This window comes from Prosopis cineraria, unplaced genomic scaffold, assembly GCF_029017545.1.
Source record: "Prosopis cineraria cultivar Desert tree isolate PC_DT_omini unplaced genomic scaffold, ASM2901754v1 PC1179, whole genome shotgun sequence".
NCBI classification, from domain to species: Eukaryota; Viridiplantae; Streptophyta; class Magnoliopsida; order Fabales; family Fabaceae; genus Prosopis; species Prosopis cineraria.
The window spans coordinates 1-13,652 of NW_026556504.1; the positions used below are offsets into that span (position 1 = coordinate 1).

At 31.2% G+C, this 13,652-nt stretch overlaps 1 protein-coding gene across 4 annotated transcripts; it reads left to right on the forward strand.

Annotated features, from left to right (window-relative positions):
- Positions 1–8,626: 8,626 nt before the first annotated feature.
- LOC129299499 (vacuolar protein sorting-associated protein 27) lies at positions 8,627–13,314 on the forward strand. Of its 4 annotated transcripts, none has more exons than XR_008590586.1 (10): positions 8,627–8,924; positions 9,661–9,717; positions 9,803–9,867; positions 11,529–11,739; positions 11,822–11,922; positions 12,390–12,462; positions 12,564–12,623; positions 12,729–12,817; positions 12,895–12,973; positions 13,074–13,135. XR_008590586.1 is itself a non-coding variant. In XM_054937969.1 (10 exons), the coding sequence occupies exons 1-10, from the start codon at positions 8,844–8,846 to the stop codon at positions 13,166–13,168; spliced, it is 873 nt and encodes a 290-aa protein (XP_054793944.1). In that variant the 5' UTR covers positions 8,630–8,843; the 3' UTR covers positions 13,169–13,314. The 4 variants fall into 4 exon arrangements, 3 of the variants coding, with proteins under 3 accessions (XP_054793944.1, XP_054793946.1, XP_054793945.1); XM_054937969.1 differs by having other exon boundaries at positions 8,630–8,924; positions 12,729–12,779; positions 13,074–13,314; XM_054937970.1 differs by having other exon boundaries at positions 8,632–8,924; positions 11,825–11,922; positions 12,729–12,779; positions 13,074–13,314.
- The last annotated feature ends 338 nt before the right edge of the window (positions 13,315–13,652 follow it).

The window sequence follows — 13,652 nt, forward strand, 5'->3', positions numbered from 1 at the left end:
AATTAAAAGTGACTGCTTAATCTTTTTTAATAAAATTTTATGTGCCTGATAATTATTGAGAAAAGATGGTTATAAGAGAAGTATTAGATAAAACTTTTGTAAAATCTTAGCAAATATTAATTTTGAAAATTTCAACATTTCACCAAAGGTACAAACACTCAATTTCCTTTTTTTTTTTTGACCCATAACGGGGCCGAATAAGAAAAATATATATGGTGAGAAGAACTAAAAATTTAAAAAAGCACAAGGCACTTCAAAGGAACTACTAAACTACATTTGGATGAGAAATTATGAAATATTCTTCTAATTTAATTTTGGTCTAACGTAACAAAAATCATAATAGGTTCTTATGCTAACCAATTAATTACATCGTGACTTGTCATCCTTACTTAATGTACCGTGAAACATATGTCAATCACCTAATCATATTTGGACATGCCATTTTTACTTTTTATTCAACATTTTTTGCAATACAAAAATCTTCATTGATGTTCAAGAGTTTTCAATCAATCACCTTTCCGCTCTTTGAACGTAAAACATTAGATGGTATAGATACCTCTTGTTTGTTCATTTAAAAGGGGAATCATTGTCCGATCTAAAACTCTGTACCTTTAATTGGATATATTTATTAGGCCAAAAAAAATTGGATATATTTATAATTTATATTTTAAATATTAGTGAGCTTAACTATTAATATAGGTTGTGTCTGTTAGACTATGCGTTCGCCTAAGACTGTAGTTAGTTGTATGTTGTTCATGTTTGTGGAATATTTACTGTGAAAGTAAATGCAGAGTGGGTTATGAAATAGTTTTTGAGAAACTGAATATGCGCGCGCTCTGTTTTGCTTGCTTTTAAAATGAGTTTGTGCAGGTTAAAATAGCTACTTCCTCTTATTTATTTTATATAAGACATTTTTTAAAAATTTTATTTAATTCAAAAATCAAAATTGGATGTTAAGTAATTTTTATAATTATTTTTAATTATATCCAAATTCATTTATTATTTTTTGAAAAATAATATATTAAAATTAGAGTTTTAATTGTTATTATCAAGATATTTATATATAATATTTAATGAAGATATAATTAAAAAGATATTAATTTAAAAAAATTAAATTTTACATTGTAAGCTGAGAGAATAAATAATATCAGGATGTCAAATCTCATTATGTCACCTCGTTATTTTCATGTGAACAAACGCGTTCGGGAGTAAGGGAAGGCGCAGGAAGCCTAGACCGTGTACGGCACGCATTTGAATAGTAATTTACTTTTGGTCTGCCATGACTCGAGCTTTTTTTTTTTTTTTTTCAAGAAAATCGCACTTAAAAAGCATAAATTATTATACTTTTGGCATGAAAAATTTTGATATTGTATTGCAAGCTCAGGAGTGCTGATATAATTTTTCTGCTCAAGAGTTCTTATTGTAATTTTTTTAAGATTTAAAATATAATTTTGTCCTTATGATTTTAAAAACACAACAATGTACAACATAATGTTCGCTATGTACCACACATGTTCACATATTTTTAACTAAAAGTTCACGCATGTCTAATTTATCAGTAGGCTTAATACAAGTTAGGCAAATAATGTACAAACACAATATCCACTATGTTCATATATTACCAACTGAAAATCCATGCATGTCCACATTACCAGTAAGCTTAATATAACTTAGGTAAACAATGTACAACACAGTATCTATCATGCATTACACAATGTTCATATATTCTCAATTGAAAGTCTATGCGTATCCAGTTGATTAGTAGATTAAGCTTAATAAAATGTACAAGTTAAGCAAATAATGTACAGTATAATATCTACTATGCACGACACAATATTTATATATTTTCAATTAAAAGTCCATACTGTCCAGTTGATCAGTAGGTCAGGCTTGACAAAATATACAAATTACGCAATAATATATAACACAATATCCAATGTGTACAACATAACATTCACATATTATCAATTGAAAGTTCATGTGCATCTAGTTGATCAGTAGGCTGGGCTTAACGAAATATACAAGTTAGAAAAATAATACACAACACAATGCTCGTATGTTGTCAACTGAAAGTCCATGCGTATTCAATTTATTAGTTGGTTAGGCTTAATGAAAAGTTTTTCAGATTCATAAACAATATAAAGTCTGTATATAATATGATAAGATTCATTTACTAACAACACAATGTCTATCTATTTCACATGGTTTGTATAATTAAACTGAATATTTGAAAAAGTTTCTCAAGTTTACGAATAACAAAAAGTCCTCATATAACATGAAGGTGTCTATTTGTTAACAACAGAATGTTCATCTATTTCGCATGATCCATATTGTTAAGTTGAACATTTACAAAAGTTTTTTAGGTTTATAAATAACAAAAAGTCTGTATATAACAATACAAAGTCTATTTATTAATAATAATATTCATATATTTCACATAATTCATCTGGTTAAGTTAAATATTTTCAAATAACATAACAAGATCCACATATTGACAACACAATTTCCTTTTATATTGCACACATCGACATCTTCACAAGGTCCTTATCTATTAATAATATGTTTTCATTGAATTTTCAAGAACAAATGCATCATATTTGAATAATTTACAACCGAATTCACAATTGAATATTCAATATTGATGAGATAATATTCATGTTTCCACAACACATAATCCAATATTTTGAGTATTAGAAGATTAGAAATTGAAGTTTCAGGAAATGCTACTGCATAGTGAGAAGTAGAAGCCATTATCCCTATAATCTAATTAATTGATAGTTGTAATTAACTAATTCACAACAAAACATCCATAAATAACATTAAAAGAACCATATATTTATAACACAAGGTCTATCCATATGACATACACAAACATCTGCACAAGTTAGTTGCAAAGGTTGCATGACGTAAATTTTCATAAATAATAATATAAATTTTATAAATAATATCTACACTAGAACATGACTATTTGCTGCAGAAAAATCTGTATTAAAAATAACAAAAAGTTCATAAATAACAACTTATTTTCATTAAATCAACAATCATGTCCCACTTGAAATTTGCAAGATAGAATTTACAAATAACCCATTTCAAATTTACAATAAAAGGTCCATAAATAACAATTAAAATCTATTAATTACAACAGAATGTCCATTTAGACACACAGTCTTTAGTCAATGAAACATTTTATAACAAAATAAAAGGAAGGGAAAGAAGCATGGTCTAAAAAGTATAAAGAGATGACGATATGATGTCCTTTAGAGAATCTAGTGTGACGGTGCTATAAAAGTATGATCATAATCAAATGTATTATATTGGTGGGAATTCTAATAATGTAGAATAAGACACAATCCACTCTTATGCGATGGCTTGTGGTGGCGACAAGTTTGTCGTCAACTACCCATAACGACAACTACCCATGATTCATAGTTGTATCAGTAGAAGAATGCAGGACATCATATTTGCCTTCTCAACCATTGCCATAAGCACCATCTTTACAAGAAAATCATTTAAAAAACAACAAAGAATCAATATGGAAGAGGAAGGGAAAGAAGGAAGCTCAAGGAAGTAGAAGAGAGGGAAGAAAAATGCGAAGTCAAGAGGTGACCTAAATGTGAGGGGTAATTGGATCATTATACTATTGAACATAATTGTAAATAAAGCCCTTGAGCCTTTAGAGATAAATCAGAATAATTTAAGCTTTATATGCAATTATGTTTACTCTAAGGGCCCTTATTGTGATTCTATTTTTTTTTTAATTACACAATCAAATATTACATATAAGTATTTCTTTTAATAAAAATTTAAAAGTTGATTCATCATGAGAAATTATTATTTCCATTAGACTTAATTTTCTGTCAAAATTTCTTTTTCTTTTTTCCTTTTTATCGAGCATGTTTGAATGAGTTAAGATCTTTTGTTGGAGGATACAATACTTAATGATATGTTTAAGAACCACCTGATAAAATTATTGGATTATCGTAAATATTTGACTTGTTACGATTCACGAGTGATAAACTCGAATGGTTTGCTTTTGGAAAAAAAAACTCAGATGATATAATATATGCAAAAAATGTGCTTAGTTAACAATTTATCACAAAGTACTGATCCGGATTTTTACTGACCTTAGTAGAAAACTAGGCAACTTTTTTTTTTAATTATTATTATTAACATTTTTTTTTCCAACAAAGGCCGCTTTTACTTTTTCCCTTGTCCGTGTCAGCTTTAGCTTTAGCCACGTGTTTTTCTCGTGGTTTATATTCATGGGATATCAAATCACAAATCCTGGAGATCTTTTGTTGATCAAATAAAATCCTCCAAATTTCCTTAGCTTGGAAACGTATCCTCGTATTAAAATTGATAAAAATTTAAAATAAAATGTTTTTAAAAATTCAAATAAAATTAAAAATATATTTTATAAATATTTATGTGTGAAAATGTCAATTTTCGGGACGTGTTAGTATTTTTATTTAAAAATATTGAATCGAAATATTAATTCTACATGTATACATTATAATCACTAAATTGATAAAACATTACACTATTTTCTTAACTGGGTCAGAAGTTCTGCATCATAACATAAGACAACCATTTCTATTAGTTTTGCAAATCCATTTGTTTAATAATATTTGACATTTTTAAGCATCATTTTAACAAATTTAAGAAAAATTACATCTAGGTCTTGTGAAACAGATTTATTTATAAATAAATTTTATAAAATTTAAAAATTACAGTCAAGTCCTTCAGGACTTGAGTGTAGCATCCTAAAAATTTAACACTGATTAACTAAGTCTAATAGGGTAATTAAGTAAATTAATGTAGCGTGTGGCTGGAGAGGTTTAATGAGTGTATTTGATTGTGATTTTAACCCTAAATTTAGGTCCAAAATAAAATTGGGTCACCCATATATTAAAAAGTGATAAAATATAAAGTTTGTGCCACATGCTATAGTGTGCAGCACATGGTGCGTATATTGCAGTGCATGGTCAAAATTTTGCATAAGTTATTCCATGTTAGAGTTTGAAATTAGAAGGAAAGGAATGAGTGAATGAAGAGCATTCAATAAGCTCTACTAGGGCTTGAGTTTGAGGATCCTTAAGGATATTTTGAAGCCTCCAAACACTAATGCTCTATTTGGTTGGGAATAAAATACGGGAGGAAAGAAAACATGGAGAAAAAATAGAAGAGAAAATAAATTTTTTCCTATTTGGATAAGGAAGAAAGAATGAGAGGAAATAAAAAGTGTGAAAAAGATAAGATATGAAACCCACTGTATTTTTTTTTTCCAACTTTTCTCTTCAAAATTGGAGAATTTTGGGAGTAAATTTTTTTTTCACCATTTACTCTCCCTCTCTTTCTTATCTATTTCATGTCTAGACTCTTAGGAGATTATTTAATTACATTAATTTAACTTTAATTAAACAATTTGGTTTATAATTTTTAACTTCTATGGTTATAAATTACGTTAATTTAACTATTTAATTAAATAATTTAGCCATTTGCTAAATGTCTAAATTTATTTGATAGAAAACATCGTCGTCATGTGAGCAACTCCAAAATTTAAGGGAGAGGTGTTCTTCCTTTTGTTAATTATGTAAACATCATTTTTCAATAGTTGATGACTTTTAATTAACTTTGATGAAAGTCATTTATTTTGTGATTGTTGAATTTCAGAATTTACCCTTATGATAGCTATTGTTGTGTTTCATGCTGTAATTTAATGCTATTGATTATCAAATTATGCGGGTGTGTGACCTTTTGAGATTATACAATGATATTAATGTTCCTCCTTAACGCCCATTGTTTAAAATTCATTCAACAAGGCAAATGAGTGACATTGCAAATTGAATTTGTTATGATGGCTTTGAGTTAAGCTTCATGAACTATTGAAGTTATGGCCTATTTTTTTATTTATTTTTCATTTTAAGGAATAAAGGTTGCAAAGTTGCTTGAATTTGAGGGCATACAAACACATTTAACTTTTGTCTGTAGTATTTCATTATCAATGTGTTGGAGATTTTATGTTTATAATTTTATTAGTGCCGACTTTTGATTTTAAAATGTGAAAATAACATATTCTATTAAATTATTTGATTTTAAAATATCATATAAAAAACATTTTAGCAAATAATTTGATTTTAAATTAATTTGATTGTATTAATTTTAATATAATTTCTACTTCCAATTTATTTTTACAAATATAATTACATGAAATATGATATATTTTGATATCAAGGCATTATAGTTATTATAATATCTGTTCATTTTCTTTCTTCCCTATTTTCTCCTGTTCATCCAAACAGGAGAAGTGATATAATATTTTCTTTTCATTTTTATCTTCTCTTCATTTTCTTTTTCCTCAACTTTTCTTCCCATCCAAATGGAGGATAAAAGTAAGTCTCATATGCCCTTTATCCTTCCTCATTTTCTTGAAGAGTTGAGTTAGGGTTTGAGTTAATGAAGTAATTTTGATCCATAAAGGTCATGGGTATGAATTCATTAACTTAAATAGAGTTGATGGGAGTTATTTAAATTATTTAAACCTAGCGTTAATGGTTTTACAAATTTTTTATTGGTGAGTGCCATTAATATCCAACAAATTGAACTTTAACCACATATTAGAATCAACCATGAATTTGTAATATAATATATGCTGAGATTATAATTTTTAATGGCAAAAAACTCAAAAGAATGGTTCAATAAAAAGGCAAGTAAAACACATGGTTAAAAATTAGTCTTGCAGCTGCTCTGTGCCTGTGTGGTTTGTTGCTTTGTCTCAAATTTCAAAACACACGTTTTAGAGTTGGCATCTGAAAACAAAACAATTAGTCTTAAATGTTTGATTGTCTTTTATTGTTACTAGAAATTTTCATATACTATTCCTAATAATTTCAAAAATTAAATATTAGGATTTTATACCTTCATCTGTTTTCCTATTAAATCCTTACAAACCATGAATGAAGAGACATCGTACGCAATACTTAGATAATAATTCAGTTTATTATGAATCACAAATCCATAGTATGTGCTACATCCAATCATGAAGAACTTACTTCACCCTATAATTATTTCCTCAACGTGTGCAGAAGGTGATGCAAGGAACTACACCATATGGTTCATAACTAAAATCTATAAGAATCTTTACAACTTTGGGCTCACCAACATTCAATTTTAAAACATATTAATGCCATAATATGAAATAAAGCAAGCTTAAAGTAGTTTTGCAAAGTTGTACTGCTTCTATAGCAATAAAGTAAATCAATAAAAATAATAATTAATGTTTCCAATACTGCTAACAACTCAGGAAGTAGAGACTTAAAGAGCAATGATCTCAAACAGTAGTGACATCAAGTGAACAAAATATGGCTTCTACTCATCTATATAAGATTAAAAATTCAACAAAATAACCCGTAAATGCTGGGAAACCATGGATATAGATTCCTTAAAGACTAAGACTCATGTGTTCAAACTATTCATTCTTTAGTCTTAGAAAGATCTTTGTATCACAGGCATTAGTCCCTATATCACAGAGTTTGTGTTCATCCCTTATTTTGCTTTTTTTTTTACAATATTTATACTAACAGAAGATACAAATAACAAATCTATATCTATATTATACCAACATTAGCACAAAAAATGTTGTTGCTCAACTTCTGGCTTATTCTTTTCAACGATTTTGTAGCATTCATATGCTGGATAAGAATAGCCAAAAATCATCCTAACAACACAAAAAAATATATTAACTTTTGAATATTACAAATTGAACCTCTAACATTATGAAAGATGATAGGTTAGGATGGTATAAAACATACATAAGCACTATAGTAAGAAAGGATTCTTCATTTTGTGTTCCGGGCATAAAGAAAAGGAACAAATGTTCAACAAAACTGTAATGATATGACTATTAAACTTCATGTAGAACAATTTTAAAAATAAAGGAAGAACATAAAATCACAAAAACATAAGCTTAGGGAACAAGGGGATATTTCAATATTGTAAGGCTCATCAGGTAATGATTATTAGCGAGGAAACATGGAATAGTAAATAAGAGAAATCCTAAAGTTTCTCCCACTAACGTAGATATTAAATGAATTCAATTGAATACTATGGTGAATAAAATTTAAATTGCAAGGATGTTAATACCCCACATCCTATCATTTTTTTTTATAATTCATAGTTGACTTTCTCTTTATACCTTCTATAACAACCAACCACAAATTTTTCAGAACACAGAAAATAAATAAATAAATAGAATAAGAAACTAGTTCGCATATCTTGGAGAAGGGCATCTGAATGCTTGGTGACATAAATGGCAGATTTGGACATTTAGAATCTAGTTTTACAATGGCAATGAACTTCTCTTGCAAGGTGTCAACGATGACAAGCTTCTCAAACAAGATTTACAGCTCTCGTGGTGATTGGTTGGCGGTTGTAGTTGGAGGACAGCGTAAATGAAAAAGGACGGAGAGAGATAGTGGAGTGAGAAAGCTGAAACTAAAAGTACATTTTAGTTAATTAAATAAATTACTTTATGAATAAAATATTAAACTTGATTTTTAAATATGGCTTGGTGCTAGAAACAATTTATGTTTTAATCAGGTATTTATAACCAATTTTCCAAAAAAAAAAATCATTTGTTGTAATTTTTACAACGAACAATTTTTTTCCGTCAAATCAAAGTGACCCTAATCCAGCACCAGCTTACGAAGATTAGCACCTTCTGCTCCTTATCGATCGTCGAAGTAATCAAGCGTTCCTCTGATTTTCTGTTCCAGACATAAAATTTGCAAATTTTCACTGAGGAAAAGGAGTAAGGAACAAACTTATTTGGCGAAGATAAGAAAATGTCAGTGGAACCTCCTCCTTTCCAAGAATCAGCGCGATGTGATGTCTGCAATTGCAGCTTCAACACCTTCAGGAGACGGGTACCTCTCTCCTTTCTCCCTACCCATCCCCTAATAAAGAACTCTCGGTGATTGATCATTTTAGTTGTGCGTATAACTAACTATTCACTGCTTGATTTTACACTCGTAAGTTTGAATATTTGGGTAGAGATCGTGTTCCGTGGAATTCAGATAAACCAAGAGCAGGTGTGCTGATGAGATCGTGTCACGACATTCAGTGTCTTGCGAAAAGTATTGAAATGTTTTGAATTGATATGATCTTGCATTAGGATAGGAGGATTGATGAAGCAGAAGTACAGTGGCTTTATTTTATGGTGTTTAGATATTTATCATTATAATTTTAATTATAATGTAATGTAGTAATGATTGCAGATTGGAATGAATTCAAAGATTCTGTAGAAAAACTTATGGACTGAATTGGCATATGATTAGGGCGATCCAGCTTAGACTGTTCTGTCCTGTGCAGTGACCAAAGATATGGTTTTGGTAATACCAGCTGTATCGACCAGTAATGGGAAACCATGAAGCTACTCCTAATTTGATGTCAAATTATGATGTTCGGAGAGGGGAGTGAGGGGGGTGTAAGGGGAAAACCGGAAAAGCTGCAACGGGAATAGTGCCCTCGTCTGAGAGTTTAAAAATTTGAGAAGGGGAAGGGGAATGATAGGGAACCATTCCTCCTCATTCCCCTTCAAATTATTTTTCAGTTTCACCGTTATAATTTAAAAATTTATGTCTGTTTGGCATCTGCTTGCAGCACCACTGTCGATGCTGTGGGAGAACATTGTGCCATGAACATTCATCAAATCAAATGGTATTTTTTTTTTTCATATTTTTTAGTGGTCATGGGGTCCTTTTATACATGGATGAACTTTATTCAAGGACATCTTTATTTGCAGGCTTTACCACAGTTTGGCATTTACTCAAATGTTAGAGTATGTGCTGATTGTTTCAACAATTCAGGGTAAATTACTTTCTGGTGAACATCATATCTTGTTACACTTGTTGAATTAGCTTTTGATTACAAAGCTAGATATCCTGCTGGAATTAAAAGCTTCAGGTTCTTTTGAAATTATATTGTTTAGCACCTATTGTATGCCTAAGCTTAATGCTTGATCTATCAATTGAATAAGGAGCAGAGTGCTCTGTGTGCAAATTAGTAATTGGAACAGAATACTGGCATATTCTTCTATTCTGGGCATCGTCAAGTGCAGAACAACTTAATCTCACTGAGGTCTGACTGGTATCATTCTAACGATGCATTTGAAACTGTTGGAGATATTATTAAATAAATTTGGTTCCTTCACTTAACAACATAAAATTTTGTGTTGAAATGGTCTTTGATATCACATTCAAGCCTCTATGATTGAGTGCTCAAGTTTATTACTTTAATTTGTATCACATTGAATTATAAAATGTCTACTATTTCAATATTAGAAAAATGTCACTTTTTTGGATGTTTCATTTCCTTATAATCACTCCCCAACAAACTTGGGAGTGCCCTTAGAGTAAGAGGAGATATTGAAGTACTCTTATGAGCTAGTGGAAAGTTGTAGAGATTGCTAATCCTCTCGATTGAAAATACAAGACAAACATTTCAGTTAGCAAGGCTTGTGTCATTTGCAGTATCCTAACAGCAGTAGAGATTGTTAATCCTCTTAATTGACAATTCTGTCTATGGAAGTAATCTTCAGTTGAATTACTAGGTAATAGTCATAAAACTTTGATTTAATTTTGAGATTTTTTTCATGCTTGGGCTGGGCCCAGTAAGGACTAAGGATAATATATTGAAGGAATTATTCAGTTGGTGAGAGCGCATCTATTGTGAGCTTTCATCTGTAGGCGTCCGAATACTTCTGCAGATTTTTTTTTTAATTTTTTTGTCGGGATAAGCAGCCTAGTGCACCACTGCTGTTATCAATAGCTCAATAAATTTTACCTTCGAGCTGATTAGTATTTTCTTCCCAGTCTGAATAGGTTCAGGCACTTGATAATTCCCATGGCTAATTCAATTGTATCAACTCTAGTTAATATTATTTAGGGAGGAAAAGTAAAACTTTACAAGATATAACTTTGTGGCCTGTTGCGAGACCATGCAACGAAGCCAAAGATCTTACTAGGTGTTACAGCTAACAGCTTCAATCTTTGGTTATAGATTTTTTTATACTTTGCCATTCAATCTAACGCCGCAAAGCAATAGACTTAGAGGAATATATTTCTTACAATATAGTCTTACTTTTTTTTTTAATGGTTTTCCTTTGTATATTATTAATGCTTTATCACTCATATTTCTTTTAGATGGTTGGAGTTACTTTCAATTACGCACTATGATTGTGCTTGACATCAATTGTAACTTTCTGCATGAAACTGCAGCATCTGTCACTCTAAGAAAATTAAATTATATTTCTTTGAAGGCACAATTGGTTTGTGGTCTAAACAGTAAACAACAGGAGAAAGCCCTCTTACTTTGAGGTGGAGCTATTGGCAGATTCATTTTTTATTTCCGTTCCCTTGGAGGACTGTGGCTATATTTCTTTTCTCTGGAAAATTTGTATTGACCATGCTTATCTGTATGAATATGTTATCTATTAAATCAACGATAAATTATGTCTTTTGTTTGGTCAGATCTGGGAAGCATGACCCACAGCTTTCTTCGGATGGAACAAATAACATTACAAATGTAATTTCCAAACTAGACATCGACGCAGATGTAAATTCTAAGACAGCATCAAGAGCAGAGAGTAAGGTTGCATTAGACATAAAAGAGTGTAAGTGTGGAATGCCTCTTTGCATTTGTGAAGCTCCAGCCCCTTCCTCTGATGCACTGCCCCAGCAGGTATTAGACTTATATTATAATAAGGTGCACACATCATTTGCGGTCTTGTACTCATGGGTTTCTTTTTTCTCCTTTGCCCAAGAAGAAAATCACTCCAGTCACAACACCTCTGGCAAACCCTAAACCAAAGAAGTCAGATGTTGTTCCTAAAAGTAAAAGCTCCACATCAAACAGCAAGTTTAGGTGCGTATTGATTGTTAGATCTGTGTCTTCTATGACTGTATATTTTTAACCTGTTTTTAATTTATTATTTTAGTACGTATTTAAAGATTTGCCTATGTTGATTAAAACCTGGTTTGTCATTTTAGTTCATTTCAGTCTAGAAGAGAAGAGAGGAGTTTCATATCTTGAATGTTTTAAATTACAAATTTACAATATGCTTTTTTCCCAGATGCCTAAACCCTATTAGTCTAGTCCTAGAGCATTATATATTTCAACTTCTTGGTAAGGTTTATTATTGTTATTATTATTATTTTTTGCTATGCTCATCTGCAAAGGCGCAACTCTTTTATCCCCCTTTTTTCAAGATGTCGTACATTAAATTAATGAAGCAGTTATTATTTTGGTTTTCACAAAATCAGTACCTGATTATCCTCTCCAGTGTTTTGTTTTGTGTTACCACTCTTTGATGTTCGTTATGCAAACTACAGTTCTTTCAATCTTGGTCACGTATCCAGTGGTGCCTCTGATGGTTCCCGGATGGAGTATGAAGCTACTGGAGAGGTATTATATCTTTACGTAGATTTTAGCAACGTCCAAGGCCCCGTTGCACTAAATATCTTAGTTGCTGCAAATTGCACACTAATTGCATTTTATGCTCTCAGGGTTTGAGAGAAGCAATAAAAAATGGTGACGTTGCTTCTGTCAAGAAACTTCTAAATCAGGTTCCCCCTTTCCCACCAATTTTCATGAAAAAACAACCAATGATCCCACCCTTTTTTTGCATTTTTCTAGGATCGGTATTTATGTATGAATTTTAATGTGTGCAGGGTGTGGATTCAAATTACAGGGACAAGCAAGGACTTTCTTTATTGCATTTGGTATTACTCTCTTCTGTACGCATGCACGCCTAACCAACGTCTGTATCTACATGCATAAATGTAATTATATTTTATAATCACATATAATTCCTACTTATTTCAACATTTTATGCAGGCTGCTGTCTTCAATCAGACTGATATAGTTTTCATTCTCATGGATGCTGGGGCAAGCCTAGAGTACAAGAATGCACAAGGTAATCAATCCTTTCTCTTCTTAGGATTCAGCCATTTACAATGTTGTTATTAGTTACGGTTGGAACTTGGAAGGCCCCTGATTGATTGCTTGTTGTTCAGGAGAAACGCCCTTCGATTGTGCGCCAGCTACGTTGCAATACAAAATGCGAAAGAAGATGGAAGAGGGCAAGGCAATGGATGGTCAAAGCATTTGATTAACATGTTACTTCTCTACTTTACTTGCTTATGCTTTGGCTTGGGGAGGCCGAAGCAAGATTGACAAAATACCAGCGTCTAAGAGACCTTTGTTTGCCCAACAATACATTTTGGCTTCTATATAATGCAAAAGGGTGTTTATTTCCTTTCTTTTGCCATGACATTGCTCGGTAACATGAAGGATATAGAACATATCTTTTTGCACCTCAGAATCTTCTGAACTGCACCATACACCAGTTCAATGTATGATCGTTAGTGAGAATGTTGCTTTCTCACGCTGCAAGCATGTATCACCTGCTTTCATTTCTTTGCTATTTTCTATTTTAAGGTGTTAATGGAGGATGAAATAGAGAACAAAAATTAATTTCAGATGCAGTAGTCTCTTATATGTCACTCAGTTTCTCAACCTGATCTTGATTGTTGTTGCATGGATGGAACGAAACGACTGGCTCTGATCGATCTGTCCGCTCGGCTGGCCCAGAT

What these genes read in the sequence shown, in the direction of transcription:
- LOC129299499 (XM_054937969.1), top strand. Translation starts at nt 8,844, where the DNA reads ATGTCAGTGGAACCTCCTCCTTTCCAAGAATCAGCGCGATGTGATGTC. An exon ending in AACATTCATCAAATCAAATG is followed by an intron (nt 9,718 to 9,802) that starts GTATTTTTTTTT and finishes CTTTATTTGCAG; the next exon opens with GCTTTACCACAGTTTGGCAT. An exon ending in GATTGTTTCAACAATTCAGG is followed by an intron (nt 9,868 to 11,528) that starts GTAAATTACTTT and finishes TTGTTTGGTCAG; the next exon opens with ATCTGGGAAGCATGACCCAC.